The sequence below is a fragment of the Haliotis rubra genome, unplaced genomic scaffold, assembly GCF_003918875.1.
Source record: "Haliotis rubra isolate DU_JTF1 unplaced genomic scaffold, ASM391887v1 Scf218, whole genome shotgun sequence".
Lineage (NCBI taxonomy): Eukaryota > Metazoa > Mollusca > Gastropoda > Lepetellida > Haliotidae > Haliotis > Haliotis rubra.
The window spans coordinates 1,231,814-1,250,133 of record NW_025766203.1 but is presented as its reverse complement, the minus strand read 5'-3'; the positions used below and the strand labels follow the sequence as shown (position 1 = coordinate 1,250,133).

General features: G+C 42.7%; 2 protein-coding genes across 4 annotated transcripts in view; one reads left to right on the top strand and one right to left on the bottom strand.

Moving 5' to 3' along the window:
- The window catches only part of LOC124277102 (acyl-coenzyme A amino acid N-acyltransferase 2-like), a 31,486-nt gene extending 28,826 nt beyond the window's left edge, over positions 1-2,660 (top strand). For all 3 annotated transcript variants that reach the window (XM_046712758.1, XM_046712760.1, XM_046712757.1), the window contains exon 9: positions 642-2,660. In XM_046712758.1, the coding sequence (XP_046568714.1) occupies positions 642-769 (128 nt within the window). In that variant the 3' untranslated portion in view covers positions 770-2,660. The remainder of the gene's footprint in view (positions 1-641) is intronic.
- A 1,556-nt stretch (positions 2,661-4,216) lies between these two features.
- Positions 4,217-17,286, bottom strand: LOC124277101 (matrix metalloproteinase-19-like). Its single transcript, XM_046712756.1, has 11 exons — positions 16,929-17,286; positions 14,714-14,796; positions 14,035-14,201; positions 13,387-13,462; positions 11,848-11,993; positions 11,171-11,428; positions 8,586-8,726; positions 7,347-7,517; positions 6,039-6,163; positions 5,347-5,498; positions 4,217-4,707 (listed from the first exon to the last, which is right to left on the bottom strand). Exons 1-11 carry the CDS (start codon positions 17,022-17,024, stop codon positions 4,608-4,610), a joined length of 1,515 nt encoding a protein of 504 aa, XP_046568712.1. The 5' UTR covers positions 17,025-17,286; the 3' UTR covers positions 4,217-4,607.
- Positions 17,287-18,320: the final 1,034 nt, after the last annotated feature.

Here is an 18,320-nt window from a genome sequence, read left to right as displayed (position 1 = left end):
TGGCACAAGTGGCCTTGTCTGCTTAGGTGCCAGAATTTGCTGTGGTCCCTTCAGCATGCCAGAAACCTGTGATCATGAGTTTGAATTCCAGTTTGCCCTGATAATGTTTCCCAGATTGTCAGCATCATACCTGTGGTTGTGCATATCACCAGGTGGCGGCCGTCTATGTCCTGCATATCCTCTGGCATCAACATAATCAAACAGACAGGCCGTGATATAACGAGAACACTGTCAAATATGGCATTAAACCCTCTCACTTTAACGTTGTCTAATGTGGAGCTTGCACAAAGTTCATGCTCAAAGGCTCAGTGGATTTTGGGATTCATAATGGCACATTTGGTCAGATTATTAATAACACGCTTCATTGCAGCCCTGCAATCTGCACGATGTATTCGCATTGGAACATAGACAATTACTGCTTGATTTACATTTTCTTCTGGTCAAAGCATTTAAATTGTCATGAAATGTCCCCTTCTTATGTCTGCAGTTGTCTGAAAGTGATGCATATTGAGAGATTGAGCCAGCTGACTCATCAATATATATTTCTATTTTTACAAAAATACGTGAATTTGTGATAAATACTTTATGAAACATTTGACTCTGATCCAACATTTTACTGACTCTCAGTATTTCCTCGACAGACATGGTTCTTGTGTGGGGAGGACAACCTGAAGCTCATGCTGCAGCCCAGGAGGATGCCTGGAAAAGAATCCTCCACTTTCTCCACAAGCACCTGCCACAGGAGCATCACACATCTAGTCGATTATAGCTGATAGCTGTTTTGCTCTTCTGAAACATGGGGAAGAAATGTTACAACTGTTTTCCAGTTTATTTTATTAGGGTACATTTGCAACCAGTCATTCAGAAAGTAAGCACATGATTTGCATACACACTGGCTTCTTTGGAGTTACACTTTCAAAAAGTCATATGTTGTTTTTCCTGCTTACAAGAGGATTGGTTGGACTTCAGAAGAACTCAGGGTCAAAAGCCGGTTATATACGGCTTGTATCTAGGACTCTTAGGTCCATGTCTGTGTCACAAGCCCATGATGGTACAGAGCTTTAGAAACAGAGATTTTATACTTTATCCAATGTGTATTTTATTGTTGTGTTTGATTTAATGGGTCTTTTTAATTGCAGTTATTGGACATGAGGGTTGTGTAGAGGATGACTCTGTATATTTTCTACCAACTGATGATTCAGCCATAATGATTCTTTTTAATTCCATAGAAAATGAAAAGATATGATTGTCAATATGAAAGGAAAATGGCTGATGGAATTGTGCAGTAAGTTTAACATCCACATGCCAATTGGCAGATTAACAAACAATCAACAGTCTTACACAAATAAGAGTGTTTTAAGTTATTTTAAGTCTCCAAGACAAGAGGGATGTATGGGATGCGAATTCCTGGGTCCTATACTCATGAAAATTGACAATGGACGCAACAAAATTGATTTGACCATCCACATGGAAGCAGAAAAAGTCCAAATACTTTTTGTAAAAATTTCCATCAAGTAACCGTAAGTTATCACTGAGTTTGTTACTAGCTGGGTTATAGTATATAGTGTTATAGGATCATTTGATATTCTGGGTTGGTGAGCATAAATAACTTGTACTGAGGTTTTAGCTCCCAACAGTAAATTGGTCACAGGCCATGTAGAATATCCTGAAAAGATATGGAAAAATTAAATTGGTCGACTCTTCCTTTCATGGAAAGAATATGTGTTTTGAATCAGTGACCCAAAAAACTATATTGTCTCTAACAACATGTCATAGTCCCCATCTTTGAAGAAATAAACATGTCGGATCAGTGTAAATGTCAGTAAGCAATTTGGTCACGATGGCTTCAGGGTTTGTGCAGTGCTTGGATGATAACAACTTGATACTTCCATCTCTGAGGGGCGGTGGGGTAGCCTAATGGTTAAAGCGTTGCCTCGTCATGCCGAAGACCCGGGTTCGAATCTCCACATGGGTACAATGTGTGAAGCCCATTTCTGGTGTCCCCTGCCGTGATGTTGCTGGAATATTGCTAAAAGCGGCGTAAAACCAAACTCAGTCAGTCAGTCAGTCAGTCCATCTCTGAGCTGGAGTTTTTATCTTATCCTGACCATCAGTTATGGTTTATGATTATCTAGCAGCTGTTCTAAGAATTAGCTGTTATCCTGTGGTAAATATTCTTTCAGGAGGGGCAGAACCTTTTTCATATTGTAATGATTGGCCTGCCCCCAAGCCTGCCTTCTTGTCCATTTCACCGTGTGTTCTACTTGTGCGAAATTGCTCAACAATAATTCAGCAGTCTTCAGACATGAACATTGTCTCAGCACATGTGCCACTGAAATTTCGTCTTTGATTGAGGATATCTCTGGATCACGTACAAAGTGTTTCAAGTCGCCTCAATGTTCATCAGACATATCATGATCATACTCAGGTGCATTCAATATCTACAGGACGCCACATTCAATGATACATTCAGGTGTCACGTGCCAGTAATGCTCAGTGATCAGTCTACTGCAACTGCAGCTTCACCTCCATTTTTGTCTGCAGAATTGTCAGTTATGTAACTACCATGTATTAAACTGAATATTACTTAAAATATCAAAGCTGATGTGATCCAGTAGTTTTGTTGATATTGAATTATATTACACAGTAAAGCAGTAAAAGGAATTAATGATTTGGTCTTTTGTGATACTTTGAGATAGATAATGAGCATATGACGTGTGATTGAACTTACAAATTAGCTATACACTGGCCTTGAATCCCTACAGTAGGACCAGATAAAATACTGGCTCAGGGAGCAACCCAATACTGGCCCCGAATCTCCACAGTGGGAAAAACCCAATACTGGCCCTGAATCTCCACAGTGGGAGCAGCCTAATACTGGACCTGAATCCCCACAGTGGGAGCTGTCCAAAGCTGGCCCTGAATCTCCACAGTGGGAGCAGCCCAATACTGGACCTGAATCCCCACAGTGGGAGCCGTCCAAAGCTGGCCCCTGAATATCCACAGTGGGAGGAGTCCAAAGCTGGCCCTGAATCTCTTCTGTGAGAACAGGCCAATACACGGCCGGAATCTCGACTGTATGAGCAGCCCAATGCTTGCCCTGAGTCTCTACAGTAAACGTAGCCCCCATAGACTCTGTTTGATCAATGAAAATGCTGAAAAGAGACTGGTACTTTCCTCTACCACCCCTCCCCCGACCTCTAAGATAAGGACCAATAAAACATCAAATAAGCAACAAAACGAAAACAATCTTCACGCATGGTTTAATATGACATATTTCGTTGTATGTATCCTTTAATATGTTCAAGACAATCACACCACATCTTTCTTGATATTCTTGTGATACTAAAGACACGTGTATTCACCCAATTGTCTTTGAATTATATTTCTTTGAAAGTCATACACAAAAAGAACTACAGCATGTCTTGATATTACCGTGAACTTCTCCCTAAAATATGAACTCGGAAACATTTCTGTTTTGGTTGTTTAGTCACCACTCTCCAAGCCTTAGCAAAGTGTTCCAGCAAGTGAACCGTGTATGAGCACGAGTGATTCTTCGCTAGCAAGTCGTTTTGTCTTGCTGGAAGGTATTGTGCAAGGTCACTCTGGATGACACTAGAAACGGTCTTCGGAATCGTACTCATGATGGGAATCAAACAGGTTTTGGAAGCAGTAAGCGGCTTTTCTGATTGGCCATTTAACACTTCGTATTGGGATCATTTCAAGGGTTGTTGTTCAGCCACGTAAGGAATGTTTGTCATGGATATAGTGAAAGACTCCTGCAGCTGCCCTTCCTCTTGTCTCGCATACACACGAAGGTAAAATTTATTGTACACCTGTATCATATTCCGGGGTGCTATTTCTGAACTGAACTGACCTAAATAATATTAGGGAATGCGTTCAAAATGATCGGACTAACGTACCAAGTATCATTTCAAATAAACATGGAAAAAGAATATCCAAGTTATTTTTTCGGTCCTCTCCGGAAGACTTTGGCACTGTTCGCTTGGAAGCAAAACGCGCCCAATCTACAGGGCCCGTAAGTCTCGCGATACTCTACTTCCGGTACCAGACTTCCGGCGACAAGCGTATATTCAAGAACCTGTTCTGGTTCCAAATTGCGCAACCGCTAAATATGACTTTACTAGACCGGACCAAGTGTACAACCATGCATGACTGTCACAGCTGTTGACAGTCGTAATAGTTGGTTAATGTGGGGATGATTGGATCGGAAATTTGTTATTCCTGCAAGGATTATCGGTTCCTTACTGTCAACTGACAACCATGAGACCATTCGAAAAGGTATGTAACGTTGTTTGTCACGGGAAGTACTAAACAACGCAAGATCTCGCAAAGTGCCTTGACCTACTTACGGGTCCTATTGTTTTGAGCATCCGTTCGTTAAGAATACATATAAGGGAAGTCACGGTCAAAACATTTGTTTGTAATGTTTGAAACACTCCCTGCCGGTACGTTCACAACTTGAATAGTGTCATTTCTTCTCTTATACGTTTGAGAACGTGCACCTGTTGCAGGGTCGAGGTTGAACTGAAGATCACAAGGCTAGCTACGACTACAGGTCTGGAAGGTCCGCTACAAGGACCTTGCTACTTGGGTATCCGCGGGGTGCAGCCCAGCCAGGCTTGGGACATTGCCCTAGGGTAACCAGCCTCCACTCGCCCGTAGTAGCTGTCGAACTTCCAGTATCTGTAACAGAGAATGGGGAGTCCTCGATTACTCATTCACTGAGTGAGTGAGTTTAGTTTTACGCCGCACTCAGCAGTATACCAGCTATATGTAAATAATCGAGTCTGGACCCGACTGACGATATCAATTTCAACCCGGATCGTCACGGGTAAACTCATTCAGTACACTGAGAGTGTTCTGTGTCAAGTTAATTGTTCAGCTGCCTGGATTCTTTATGTTCGTCATCACGTGGGTTTTCAGTTGAGGCCGTAGTCACTGTACCCTATCGAAAATTAGGGAGTATGTGTGTGTGTAAGGGGGGGGAGGGAGTTGCTCACAATTTTCACGAGCACACACACACACCCTCTGGATCCGCCTATATCGCTATCTGTTCGAGTAACCCGTTTTTGCTACCCCATTTGGTGCCACAGTGACCATTTGTATTCACCCCGTGGTTAGCCTGTGGGGATTCCTTTCGGATGTCCTTGGCAGCATAGATTCCAGTGGCCATGGGAGGTTCATGGGGTACTTTAAACCCACCATCCCAATTTTGTCGTCCCATAGATTTAGCAACATTAGAAGCAAAAACTAGGACTGGGAGACAGACTAACCAATGAGTCTTCACACGTAAGTTTGAAATGGGTTATATGACCAACTTACACGTTGCCCTTGAAAAAGTAGGTCTCCCCGTCTGTGTACTGGAAGGCTGCCTCAATGTCCGGCCGGAGCCCCCTCCAGAACTGTGTGGTAGCACGGGGATAGCCGGAGGACGATCTTCTCAGTGTCTCTGTCCACGCCGTGTAAGTTGAACTCTGCAATATTCAATTAAGAATTAACGTCAATATTGTTTGTGTTTATGTAGGTATGATTCCACGAAGCGGAAGCACTAGTCTCACACCCGCAATCCATTGTATAGTGAAGCATACTGATCAGAAACTTTTAAGCGCCACTGAGCAGCAAAAGTTGGAAGGAAGGCGCTATACAAATCAATGATAAAAATAATTATTATCATGAATCTCCATTCTATATTGACGAATTAATATCGCTGACCCATTTGTTAACGTAGTTTCGTTTTGAGACAGATTCGTGTGTCCAGTTACACTTATATACATGATAATTTATTGGCACGTTAGTAATGTACAGAATAGCCATGCTGATGCCGCTTACGAAACGAAGATGTGATTGGGAAATATCCAATGAACAATTCATAGTCTTTATTACCATTAACATTTATGACTATTATAATTGTTATTAATGTGGTTAATTACTGCTAATATACAGCTGAGGGAAAATAATATCAGTACTATTACAAAAGTCCAAGTGTTAGTATCTAAGGAGAAATACTGACTTACCTTAAATAAGTAGATCCTGCCGTCTCGCCACTGGAGGGCAGCCTTGGCGTTTCTGAAAGCGGACGGTAACCTCCTGGGGTAGCCCTGATCCTTGCGATAAGCGGTGAACCTCCAGTATCTGCCTCCTGGAAAGAAGAGTAAGAGGCTGCTGAAAAGTCATTGATTAAGAATATTTATAACGCGCCCTTCGAGGCTTCATATCCTGCTCAAAGCGCACAAAGGATGCTCAATACGCACAATCTGATTATTATTACCCCAGATAACCCAAACTGCCGGTGCTAGACGGTTAATAGTGACATGACTTATCCCGCCGGGTACCCATTTTCTGCTGGGTGAACAGAGTCAATTTTGAACAAACCCGCTTGCCTAAAGTGAGACCACATGTACTTCGTTGTGGGGCTGGACTGAAGTCCTAGAAACTCTCAGGTGTCAAGCTGCCAAACACGGTCACCCATCCAAGGACTCTCCGCGCCCAACGTTGCTTAACTTTAACTGATTTGTGACCCGACCTCTATGCACAGGACCACACACATCTAAATCTGTTACGATACCATGGTCTAGTGGATGTAGAGTCTCCTCAGAGATTTGTGGTTGAATGCCCTAGTGTAATGTGTGGGGAAGACATGTGATGCGTAATTCACTGCATGGATGTCAGTCGGATGGTACTGTAAAACCGACGTACGTCCGGAATAGTGTTCCCTAACTCAACAAACAGGCAGGCAGGATAGGCGCGCGCGCGCACGCACGCACACATCGCCGTAGAAGGACAATAATCCTTCTCTTCTGTCACCAACTGGTTCACTTAAATTACCAATAAAGATACAATTTACAGACGGGGGACGGAGGGGTAGCCCAGTGGTTAAAGCGTTCACTCGTCACGCCGAAGGCCCTAGTTCGATTCCCCACACGGGTACAATGTGTGAACCCCATTTCTAGTGTTCACCTCACACCGCCATCCCGCAGTGTTACTGCTGAAATATTGTTAAGGCGGCGACAACACGACACACTCATACACTCAGACAGATCAAGGACCATAATCAAGCCTGTCTTGGAATCGAACCACCTGGATTGTGTATCTTGGCAATGACAGGACCCAACTCGTGCCCCTGATGAAGCTGAAGGCCTGCAGACTTGGTTGACACATGTCATCCTATCCCAATTGCGCAGATCGACGCTCATGCTGTTGATCACTGGATTGTCTGGTCCAGACTCGATTATTTGCAGATCGCCCCCATATAGCTAGAATATTGCTGAGTGCAGCGTTAAACAACAAACCAATAACCAACAAGCTGAAGATAGATACAGTACCTTTAAAGAAGAACGTCTTCCTGTTCCTTCTATCGTACACCACGGCTCCAGGTGAGGACGGAGCCCCCCGGAACACCCTCTTGCTTGGCCTGGGGAACCCTCTGCTAACGCCCCGGTTGACCAGCCGGTAGATCTTGCTGCCACGGAAGGCATAGGTTTTCCTGTCGTGAGCTGTGGAAGAGATTTACTCGCATGAAGGAGGACCTTCTCCGGTTAGTTGCCAGTCCGATACACGCCTGATCCAGGTCATGAAAATACTCTGTTTGTTCATGATGAATATCTCTATCATGGAGACATGTTTAAGGGTAGCCTTGCTCCATTATATTTTCCACACGTAATTAAAATACGGAAAGTTCTCAGTCTGTTTAGCTCACATGCCAAGCAAGTTAAATCAAGTTGTAGTTAGGATAGGTGTACCCTTGTTTTAGATGGCTCAATGTTGAAATTAATAGAGTGTGACCTTTTAATGCAAGAACAATGGGTTTTTTTGCTCACAAACAAGCGGAAAACTCACAAGTCCAACACATGTATTAAGATTATGAAACAACATTCGTCGTCTGCTTCAACCGTATTATCTCCCTTTGTAATGCTTCCGGTCTTACGATGCGCCGTATTTGCTCTAGAATCTACGATAGAATTTTCCGTTTTGAATCACAAAATTAAGTATGTGTTGGTTTTTGGTTGTCCGATATTTTTTGTGGATGTTTGATAGACGCATAAAGTTTATGAATCAGTTTGATTTGTTTCTGAAAGCCAACGATTCAATTCAGTTGAAGCCAATGATCCAGGAAGGTGTAGCATTTGTATATATTCGTATATAATTCAATATAAGGTTCAACGTTCAACAATTTCGATTAAGCATTAAACAGGCAACAATTTACACTTAGTTTATACTTAATTTACACTCATATCTTTAGCCCAGGTTAAGGGGAGACTGGGATCAAGCAGATAAGATGAAAACAGTTGTTTTGTTATATGAGTAAACTTCAGTTAATTGGTGTGTGACGTTATGACATTCGCGAAGTTCTTGGCTAATAAATCATGATCAGGTCACAAATGTTTTGAGGCATGTCAACATGACACATCTCACACGTCACGCTTCCAAGGCCCACGTTCACAATGTGATCACAGCACAGTTCGCACATACAATTTGGCCTACAACTGTCGTAAAGCCGATGTCGCTTCGTGCAAGTGGGCCCAGATCAAGCCCACCTGAAGTATGGCAGTATGGTTACTCACCTACGATGATGTCATCAAACTTGACGTCACAGTGTCTTCCTCTGGGTGCTGGGGTTGCACGTGGTCTGGGACGTGGTCGGCGTGTCACTGGTGGTCGTGTCGGGCGGGGTCTTCTCCCACCTGAACGTCCGCCACTTGAACCTGCGTGAGCAAAATTGGGATAAACATCAGTCAGCAGTGTTACTAACCTTTAGCACGATAATCGCCAAGTGCACGATAATCGTTAGCCACACGATAATCGCCAAATGCACTTTAATCACCAAGTGCACGATTATGGCCAAGTATAACCAAATGACTATCGCCTAATGTACGATAATCGTTAGCCACACGATAATCGCCAAGCGCACGATTATCACACAGTAATCACTTAGGACCGGTTTTACGTCAGTGAAAACAGTGAATCATCGTGAAATACATGGAGCGTCAGACAAAACAGTCTGTCAAGAGCACATCTCATAAGGGCTGCGCAAGTTGAATTTAAGCCTTTTTCATCCATTGGATTCAATGTTTCGAGAAACTTTTTTCCAAATTTTTCATGTGATATTTTAATGGTTTTGAGTTTACACAGGTACACATAAAAATATATCAAAATCTGAGAACAATCATTATAGATTATCTGCCGAAAGAGATTCTATTGAGCGTAAAAGGCAAAAACATGAAAATAATACGAATGGATTAATAATTATAGTGAATATTATTCGTCATGGCTACATTTATGGGTCATATGCGAAAAAACATTTTTGGTGATCGGATATGAAGCGATTTCAGATTCCGTGTCAGCATGTTATTATCAGACTTAAGGTTCGATGGATCCGTGAACTGAGAAATAAGATGCGAACAACTTAGTTTCGGTAAATTCGGGTTTCGGATTTTCGGAAGACTTGTTATATTTGTCATCAAACACTATAAAAAACGATATTTCCAAGATGTTTTATAGCGTATCTTGACCTACACGATACCAAAAGCGGCTGAATCGTGGGCCTAAAGAACTCCACACTAAAAAAAATACAAATAGGAAATACAATATGCTATTATTAAGTCTCGTGTTTTCTTTTCAAGATTCTGTTTGCTAATAATTGTTGGTCTGCAGCACTTTTAAGATAAGTGATTTGGGCTGAACATCTGTTTAACATTATTCTATTCATCTAAACGCTTCTCAGCTGTTTGTGGCAGAAAAGGATAAAATGACTCTACCAATAATCAAAAGACAACCCAATAATCAAAAGAAGGAAACGATCACGGCTCATGGCAAGTCAAGGGACGCAACTCTTCTCAACCTAGAGGGGCTCTCCTTACTGGAGAAACGCTTCAACAAGAAGCCGATAGGACACAATCTACAACAATCTAGGGCTGGGACGGGTACTCGGGTACTCGAATCCGGGTCGGGTACAAATGGAATCGAGTCCTATTTATTGGAATCGAGTACCCGGAAAGGGAGATAAATCTGTAATGACAAGGGCAGATAATAACTTGTCTTTTTCATAATTGACGCAACACTCATTTACATCATTGGTATTGTCCGATTAATGAAGGTTATTATTAATGACTGTAATTTACCTGCGCATGAGTAGTGAAAGTTACAGTAACAGCGGGAACGAAAGGTTCTGTGTTTTAACGATGAATGTAAGTAATGGTGTTACTCTCTATATTGGTTAAGCAGATGTAAATTAAATCCTAAGATCTGTTTTAATGTCTTATTGCCATCCTTTCGAGTTTTCTATAATAATCTCTGTCAACTCGTGATTGAATATTCAGACAGTTGACAGAAGCGCTGTATTCCTTACATTTCCGGGTACTCGATTCCGATTCGGTTAAGTACATGCGGGTACTCGATTCCATTATTTCCTACCCGTCCCAGCCCTACAACAATCCGTTGGAATTCATTACATCCAAAGGCACAAGTGACCAGGTCTTCTGAGGTACCAGAATCCGTATCTGATTGTGGGTTCCACGGACCCGAGAAGATCGGTCTTCAGTAACCCATGCTTGTCTTAAGAGGCGACTAACGGGATCGGATGGTCAGGCTCACTGACTTATGTTGACACATGTCATCGTGTCCCAATTGTGTAGATCGATGCTCATGCTGTTGATCACTGAATTGTCTGGTCCAGACTCGGTTATTTACATACCGCCGCCATATAGCTGGAATATTGCTGAGTGCGGCGTAAAACAACAAACAATACCAAAACACTCAATCCATGAGTTGCCCTTGTATGGAATCCTAGAAGGGACTTTGTCACGTTGTCGCATTGTCGCGTTGTCGACAACGCGACATTTCAGCCATTTGTCGACATTTTGTCGACAAATGGCTGAAATGTCGCGCTGTCGTCAACGCGACAATGGGACAACGCGACAATGTGCCAATTTGCCAATTTCAGCCATTTGTCGACATTTTGTCGACAAATGGCTGAAATGTCGCGCTGTCGACAACGCGACAATGCGACAACGCGACAATGTCCCTTCTAGGATTCCATAGCCTTGTTATACCTGTAAGCTTCCCGGCAGCCAACGCCTGCATCATTTTGGCTGATAGCCTAGACATAACTGTAAAACGGTTATTGGAAACTGGGGCCATCGGTACCCACCATACAGTGTCTGTATTCCTCGCTTGTCGTCCGTGTGGAGCTGGTAGTTGGGGTCGTACCCCTGATAATAGGGGGCCATCAAAGCTGTGGGGATGTTGGAGTGACCCAGACCGAGGGCGTGGCCGAACTCGTGGGCGGCGACAATTTCCAGGTTCGAGCCCGTGTCTCCTCTCATCGTCCACTGCTCGTCCTCATCGAAGTGAGTGTCTCCGCTGATTGGTTGAGTTCCGGGGAAGAACGCATGCGCAAGCGTGCCACCTGTGGAGATAAGACATGATTTGAATTTCAGTCAGTGAGTAATGTTTTACGCCGCTTTTAGCAATATTCCAGTAATATCACGGCGGAGGACCCTAGAAATTGGCTTCACACAGTGTACCCAAGTGGGGAATCGAACCCGGGTCTTCAGCGTGACGAGCGGACGCTTTAACCACAAGGCTACCCCACCGTCCATGAATTTCAGTTTGGCAAGTGTACAAACAGGTTCCGTTTACTCAGAAGGGCTCGTTAAAGTCGCGGACATGATCATATCCGACGGGCTTTAGGTTGAGAAGATTACTTCAAACTAATTGTATGTTGAATAATAATAATACTGATAATAATATATTTACAATTAATTATGTCTATATTTGGGTAAAAGTGTTTTCGTGGGGTTATACATTTAGTCTTGTGTCACTAACCTCTTCCATCGAATGTATTTCCAGGACCGTCCCCGTGCTGACCTCTGACGAAGCTGATCTCGATGTCGGCAGTGCCACTCGTCACCTCCCTGAATGTAAGGGGAGTCACGTCGGACCACTTGGAGAACGCCTGTCTCAGTGATCGTCTGTAGAGTAACAGAAAAATATTTATTCGTCCATTAAATGTCGTATCCTCATGCAAAGTCCTGTCTTTGAAAATTCTGGTATCTGTTCGAAATAGATAGTAGACTGACACCTAGTCTCTGAAGAGGAAAATATTTTATGGAAATAATAATAAAATAAATACACAAGGGTTCAAATTGTGCCACTCACGACATGCACACCTTCATGTTTGTTCCAGGGTGTGTATAACAGACTGAAGACGGGGTGGAAGCTGATTAGGTGAGAATACAGCTTAATATGATACAATATGTACAATAAAATACACTCAACGACATTGAATAACAATGTGTTACTACCTCAAGAGAAATGGCCGGTGCCATAAGAACATTTACAAAACCTAAGCTTGTGAAATGGTATAGACAGTTCTGAAATGGGTAAGTGCGTGATTATTGCTTTACATCGGTCCTAGCAATATTGCAGTAATGTCACAAAGGTAGATAACAGATATTGTCTTAACGCATTGGGAGTAACTGAGTGATTATGGTTACTCGTACTTCGAGTTTACCAATATGGGTTCCGCAAATAGGGCCCATTGGGGGAATGGAACCCGGTCTTCGGCGGGACAAGCCGATATTTGGCTTGAAGATTAGGCTACCGAACCCTCAGACCTAAACAGAACGTCTGAAGTAACGTCTCACGTTGCGCGTTAACAACGTGATAGACCTCATTCAAGTTACTTCTCATTGTAAAGTTGAACATTTCTTTTCGAAACAGCAGAACTGCCGCATGAACATTTTATCAATTCCAGGAAGATTCTGGACGTGACAGCTATGCTAAGCATTAAGTGAAATCTACCTATTCATTGAAAAAAAACCCAAATATATTCGACTTGATATCTGATGTGGAAAACGTCGCTATCTCCGAAAGGAGGATTTTTCATTATTGTTTTCGTTTTGATTGTCGTCACGTGCATTGTTGTATTACCACCTCTGTGTTGATGGTGAATGCATTCAATAGATGTAGGATTATTTTTATTACGTTCCAAAATGACCTGGGTCGTTTAAAGCGTTTGCTTGTCACGCTGAAGACCCGGGTTCGATTCCCCACTTGGGTGCAATGTGTGAAGCCCATTTCTGCTGTCCCTCGCCGTGATATTGCTGGAATATTGCTAAAAGAGGCGTAAAACCTCTAAAGCGGCGTAAACCCGCATTTAATCACATACTGCTTGATGATATCAGTTCACTTGACGGTAATATGTAAGGCCTTTCTGCCTCTCTATCATCTGAACTTTGCAACTGACGGAAAATGATTAGAGACTATTGCCTCCAATCGGAACCTTCCCACTGACAGGTGTATCTTACTGTCCTGCGCCTCTGGTCTAAACCTCTTGTGTCATTGTTACTTTCGTACACCTACCTCTGATCGGAACCTCCCAGCTGACGGGTATATCCAACGATCTTGTAATCGATATCGTTCTTTGTCCATTTATAACCTGCAACACCGAGTGTATTAATTATTGCCGTGTCTGCAAGTTCCAAATCCATTCAGCTTCCGATATTTTTTTCCGAATTGGGTCCATACTCTATTTAATTGCATTATTTGGCCAAAAAATGTTACTGTGCATTTTTCATCATTGAAGTTGTATTGAAATTGCTATTGTTACTATTAGTATTATTTACAGATACAAAATAGTATGCAGCAGAGAGGGTTCGGGTGATCCTTACACAGTCAGGCTGATAAGGCTCATCATCACCTCATGGCCCTTGCCTCTTCTACACGCAGCCCAGACAATGAATGGAACTTCTCCCAGGAAGCGCTGCCAAGTCGAACCCACTAAGAACATACCGGAGAATATGTAGACTCCCCAACACTGCAGCCGTGGGCCTTACCCATAGTGTCAGAAGGGGTTTCCCGGTGGAGAACCCGGGCACTCTCCTGATCTGCGCCAAGAGATCAGAAGGTACCAAACCAAGGGCAGCGAGAACAATGTGGAGTCGGACGACTCTGTTCGTGGATTTATCGTTGTAATGATTATTTTCATCACAACAAGTAAGATTATCCTACCTGGGGCATAGAAGGCCAGAGGTGTCTCGGGGTCACTCCTGAGCTGTGCTGCTCTCTCAGACGGTCTGACCAGATCTGGCAATCCGCATCTTGGGGACTGCATCTTCTGGACAGTGTTCGGATCTAAGCGTCCAGTCACTCGCAGACCATTGAACCGCTGGAACTCCCTGGAAATATACAGAAGCTTTTACAATGTCCATCTACTGACTGATAACTCTCTTGAACTTGAGGTAAAGTTTTGGATAATTGGTTCGGATTTGCAGTCAGATCGACGACTTGCATTAAGTGATTCGAATGAGGAAATATATACTCATGGAAACGAATAAGGGAACACATGAAAGTACAAGTGTTCCTTTATTCTTTTCCAGGTTTCTTCACAAGGTATGTATTACACTGTGGGTGAAATTCTGGAAATAAATAAAGGAACACTTGTACTTTCATGTGTTCACTTATTCGTTTCTATGAGTATGTATATTAGAATTCCGTTACTTTGTTCATGAAATCACACAATCATGTCTGTTCAATGAGCATACGATCATTTGGCACACAATCCCTACACAATCCTTACACAACCCCGTCTGTCATAAAATCACCCTTTAGCTAGATTACGTGGGGTGGGTCCCTAACACCATCACCTTCCATCACGTTCCTAATGAGGTTGGTCCTGCGAACAACTTACCTGATGGCGATTGAAGTAGTCTGTGGGTCATGTTGACCTCGTCCTGCCAGGTTGTCAAGGTAACCAAACCTCTCCATGAACGTCTGGAACATGCAACACGATGTACGTTAGAGATTCCAAGATGGTGAACGCTTAAGAACCGATATCGATACGTTTTTATTTTACAAGTTAGAAAAGTAAGTTGCGTCCTTAGAATACAACCATTACGTAGAAGAATTAGAAAAATATAACAGAACATTTGGCTTTAAAACATCAAGTAGGAATTATATGCTGGAAAATATATATAGGTGTAATTGTGAATAACCACCTCCCCGAAATCACAGTGAACATTACGAAATAGTTCCAGAAACCGGTTTACCAAAATATCTAGAACCGCACATCCATTGACTTGAGTTTCTTTAAGAATTACATTTGTTTTACCCTGTCTCGTTAGGTTACACAAATACGGCTAACATTTATGGATAAAGGGCTAAACGTTTACCATATGCATTGGAAAGAATGAGTGAGTTTGGTATAACGCCGTTTTCAGCAGAATCTTCGTTCTATCCTTTTCAGATTGAACGCAACCCGTGAAGGACCGGGGTAGAATATTGGTCTTCAGTAACCCATGATTGTCACAAGAGGCGACTAACGGGATCGGGTGGTCAGGCTCGCTAACTTGGTTGACACATGTCATCGGTTCCCAATTGCGCAGATCGATGCTCATGCTGTTGATCCCTGGATTGTCTGGTCCAGACTCGATTATTTACAGACCGCCGCCATATAGCTGGAATACTGCTGAGTATGGAGTAAAACTAACTCACTCACTCACTCACTCAGATTGAACGCACGCACGCACACAAACACACGCACACACATAAGCACACATGCGTCAGTAAAATCTTGATGACAACAGCACAAACTAATGCTCCTTATTCTCAAATTGTTTTTGTAGTTTTGGTAACAGGTTATTAAAATTTTTTTATACATAATATTCAAAATGAACACCTGGTGTTAAGGAGCACTAGGCGAAACCACCTAAACAGAACCTTGTGACACAGGTCGCGTCCCTTAACCAGTCTTATCTGCACTGACCGAAAACCAGCCACTTTCATGTACACAATGTAAATATTCCGTATATCACCTATTGCTTGTGTCAAGCCGCTTTATTCAGCAAAGCATTACTAGATCGGTCTGGTGTCACTTTATACTGTAACTATGCACCAGATAACTGTACTTTTTATGTCGGATTTCTAGTTGAAGCATTTTTGAAGACCTTTTACTATAGTAACTGTAGTTTTGCACCCGGTGTCTTTTCGATAACTTAATACCCGATGCTTTTATACTCAATCTCTGTAACTTTATATCCGATCCTCGTTGTGTCATTGCCGATCACTGTAGCTTCACAGCTGTAGTTTGATACCCAAATCACTACAGCTGTATCACTGTAGCATAAATCCGATCACTGTAGCTTTATTCCTGTATTGTGATACAAGACCCATGTAACTTGATACGAAGCATCTATAGCTTTATCCCTGTAGCATATTGCCCGGTAACGGTAATATTATATCTGTGGTATATTACCCGGTAACTGTGGCTTTATCTGTAGCATATTACAAGGTCATTGTAGCGTTATGTCTGGAGTATATTACCCGGTCACTGTAGCTTTATACCTGTAGTATATTACCCGGTAACTGTAGCTTTATCTGTAGCATATTACAAGGTCATTGTAGCGTTATGTCTGGAGTATATAACCCGGTCATTGTAGCTTTATGCCTGTAGTATGTTACCCTGTCACTGTAGCCTCATTTGTAGCATATTACTCGGTCACTGTAGCTATGCCTGTCGTATATTACCCGGTCACTGTAGCTTTATCTGTAGTATATTATCCGGTCACTGTAGCGTTATGCCTGTAGTATATTACCCAGTCACTGTAGCTTTATCTGTAGCATTTTAGACTGCCACTGTAGCTTTATGCCTGTAGCATATTACCCGTTGATTGTAGCGTTATGCCTGTAATATAATGCTTAGTATAGTCTCTGCAGGTTAATACCCTATCACTAAAGCGCACACCCGGTCTCTGTGAAGCTGAATGTGGTCAAGGACTATATGTGACATTTCGGGTATATTGAAAATATACATTCCAACATGTTGTGCTGGAAGTGAGCTTCTGCACCCTCGAGTCTCTAGTTTCTATTTCTATGAAACTGGTTAGTGACATTTCTAAGATACTCACGACTGAATCGAAGTCTCTGTTTGCGTCATCTCTGCTGTAGTCGGTCGGGAGCGCCGAGATCACCCCTATGAAGAGACAAAGGGTGAAGAGAGACATTGCTCTTCCACCTGTATCCAGTACAGCGCCAAAAGCGATGAAAAAAAAGAAACTGGCTTCTCTTGTATCCTTCTGTACAAAAACAATCCAAACGGAAGTGAGGAGGTTTTGAAAACCCCAGCAAAAACTGAACGATTAACCTGAAATTGTAGCTCTGTGTCTGATATCACGCCTTGGAACGGGTACCAAGGGAGATAATTGCTGGGTAACTATTGTCAACATAAAGCTGTTCGTGTCTTCTTGACACTCAAGTCCCCAGTCTTTATACACAAGTCGAGGTGCCCGGATACGCGCATATGCGGTCGACATTTCCCTCCGGACCCTGTGTAGGAGACGGTAGTGTCTACCCCCCCACCAGTCTTCAGATATAGTGAATGTACGTCAAACCAAGTCATGTCCCACGCTGTGACCTTTTAACTTTGATTGCTCTGTATGAAAATTAAAAGAAGGAGGAAGTTCGGGGCATACACTTCTTAATAAAACAAAAAGTGATAAATTCAATATGTAATCTTTACCGTTGAACTATTGTTATATTGTTACTGCCGTGATAAGAAAACGATTTTTATTGCTTCTACTACTACTACTACTACTACTACTACTACTACTACTACTACTACTACTACTACTGCTACTGCTGCTGCTGCTGCTACTACTACTACTACTGCTGCTGCTGCTGCTGCTACTACTACTACTAGTGCTGCTGCTGCTGCTGCTACTGCTACTACTGCTACTACTACTACTACTGCTTCTACTACTACTACTACTGCTACTACTGCTGCTGCTACTGCTACTACTACTACTGCTACTGCTGCTGCTGCTGTTACTACTACTACTACTACTACTTCTACTACTACTTCTACCGCTGCTTCTGCCTGTGGTGGTGCTGCTACTGCTGCTGCTGCTGCTACTACTATTACTGTTGCTACTACTACTGCTGCTGTTACTACTACTACTACTACTACTACTACGTCGTCTACTACTACGTCTACTACTACTGCCACTACTACTGCTACTACCACCACTTCCACAACTCCTAGCATTCAAGCCATACACAACTGCATAGCGCAGCTACCAGTTGCTAATATTCTAACCCTATACAGCCGTTTGTGGCAGGTACCACAGCATGGTAGCACTGCAACCTTACATTCTTGATTGTCGAGGCTACTACAACGTCCTTCACACATGTCCCTCCGGTTACTGCAGTCACAGGTGTTAACAGTGCAACCATATATACCTGATTGTCGCGGCTAATACAGATTCACCAGTTAAGAGTGCAACCACATAAAGGTGATTGTC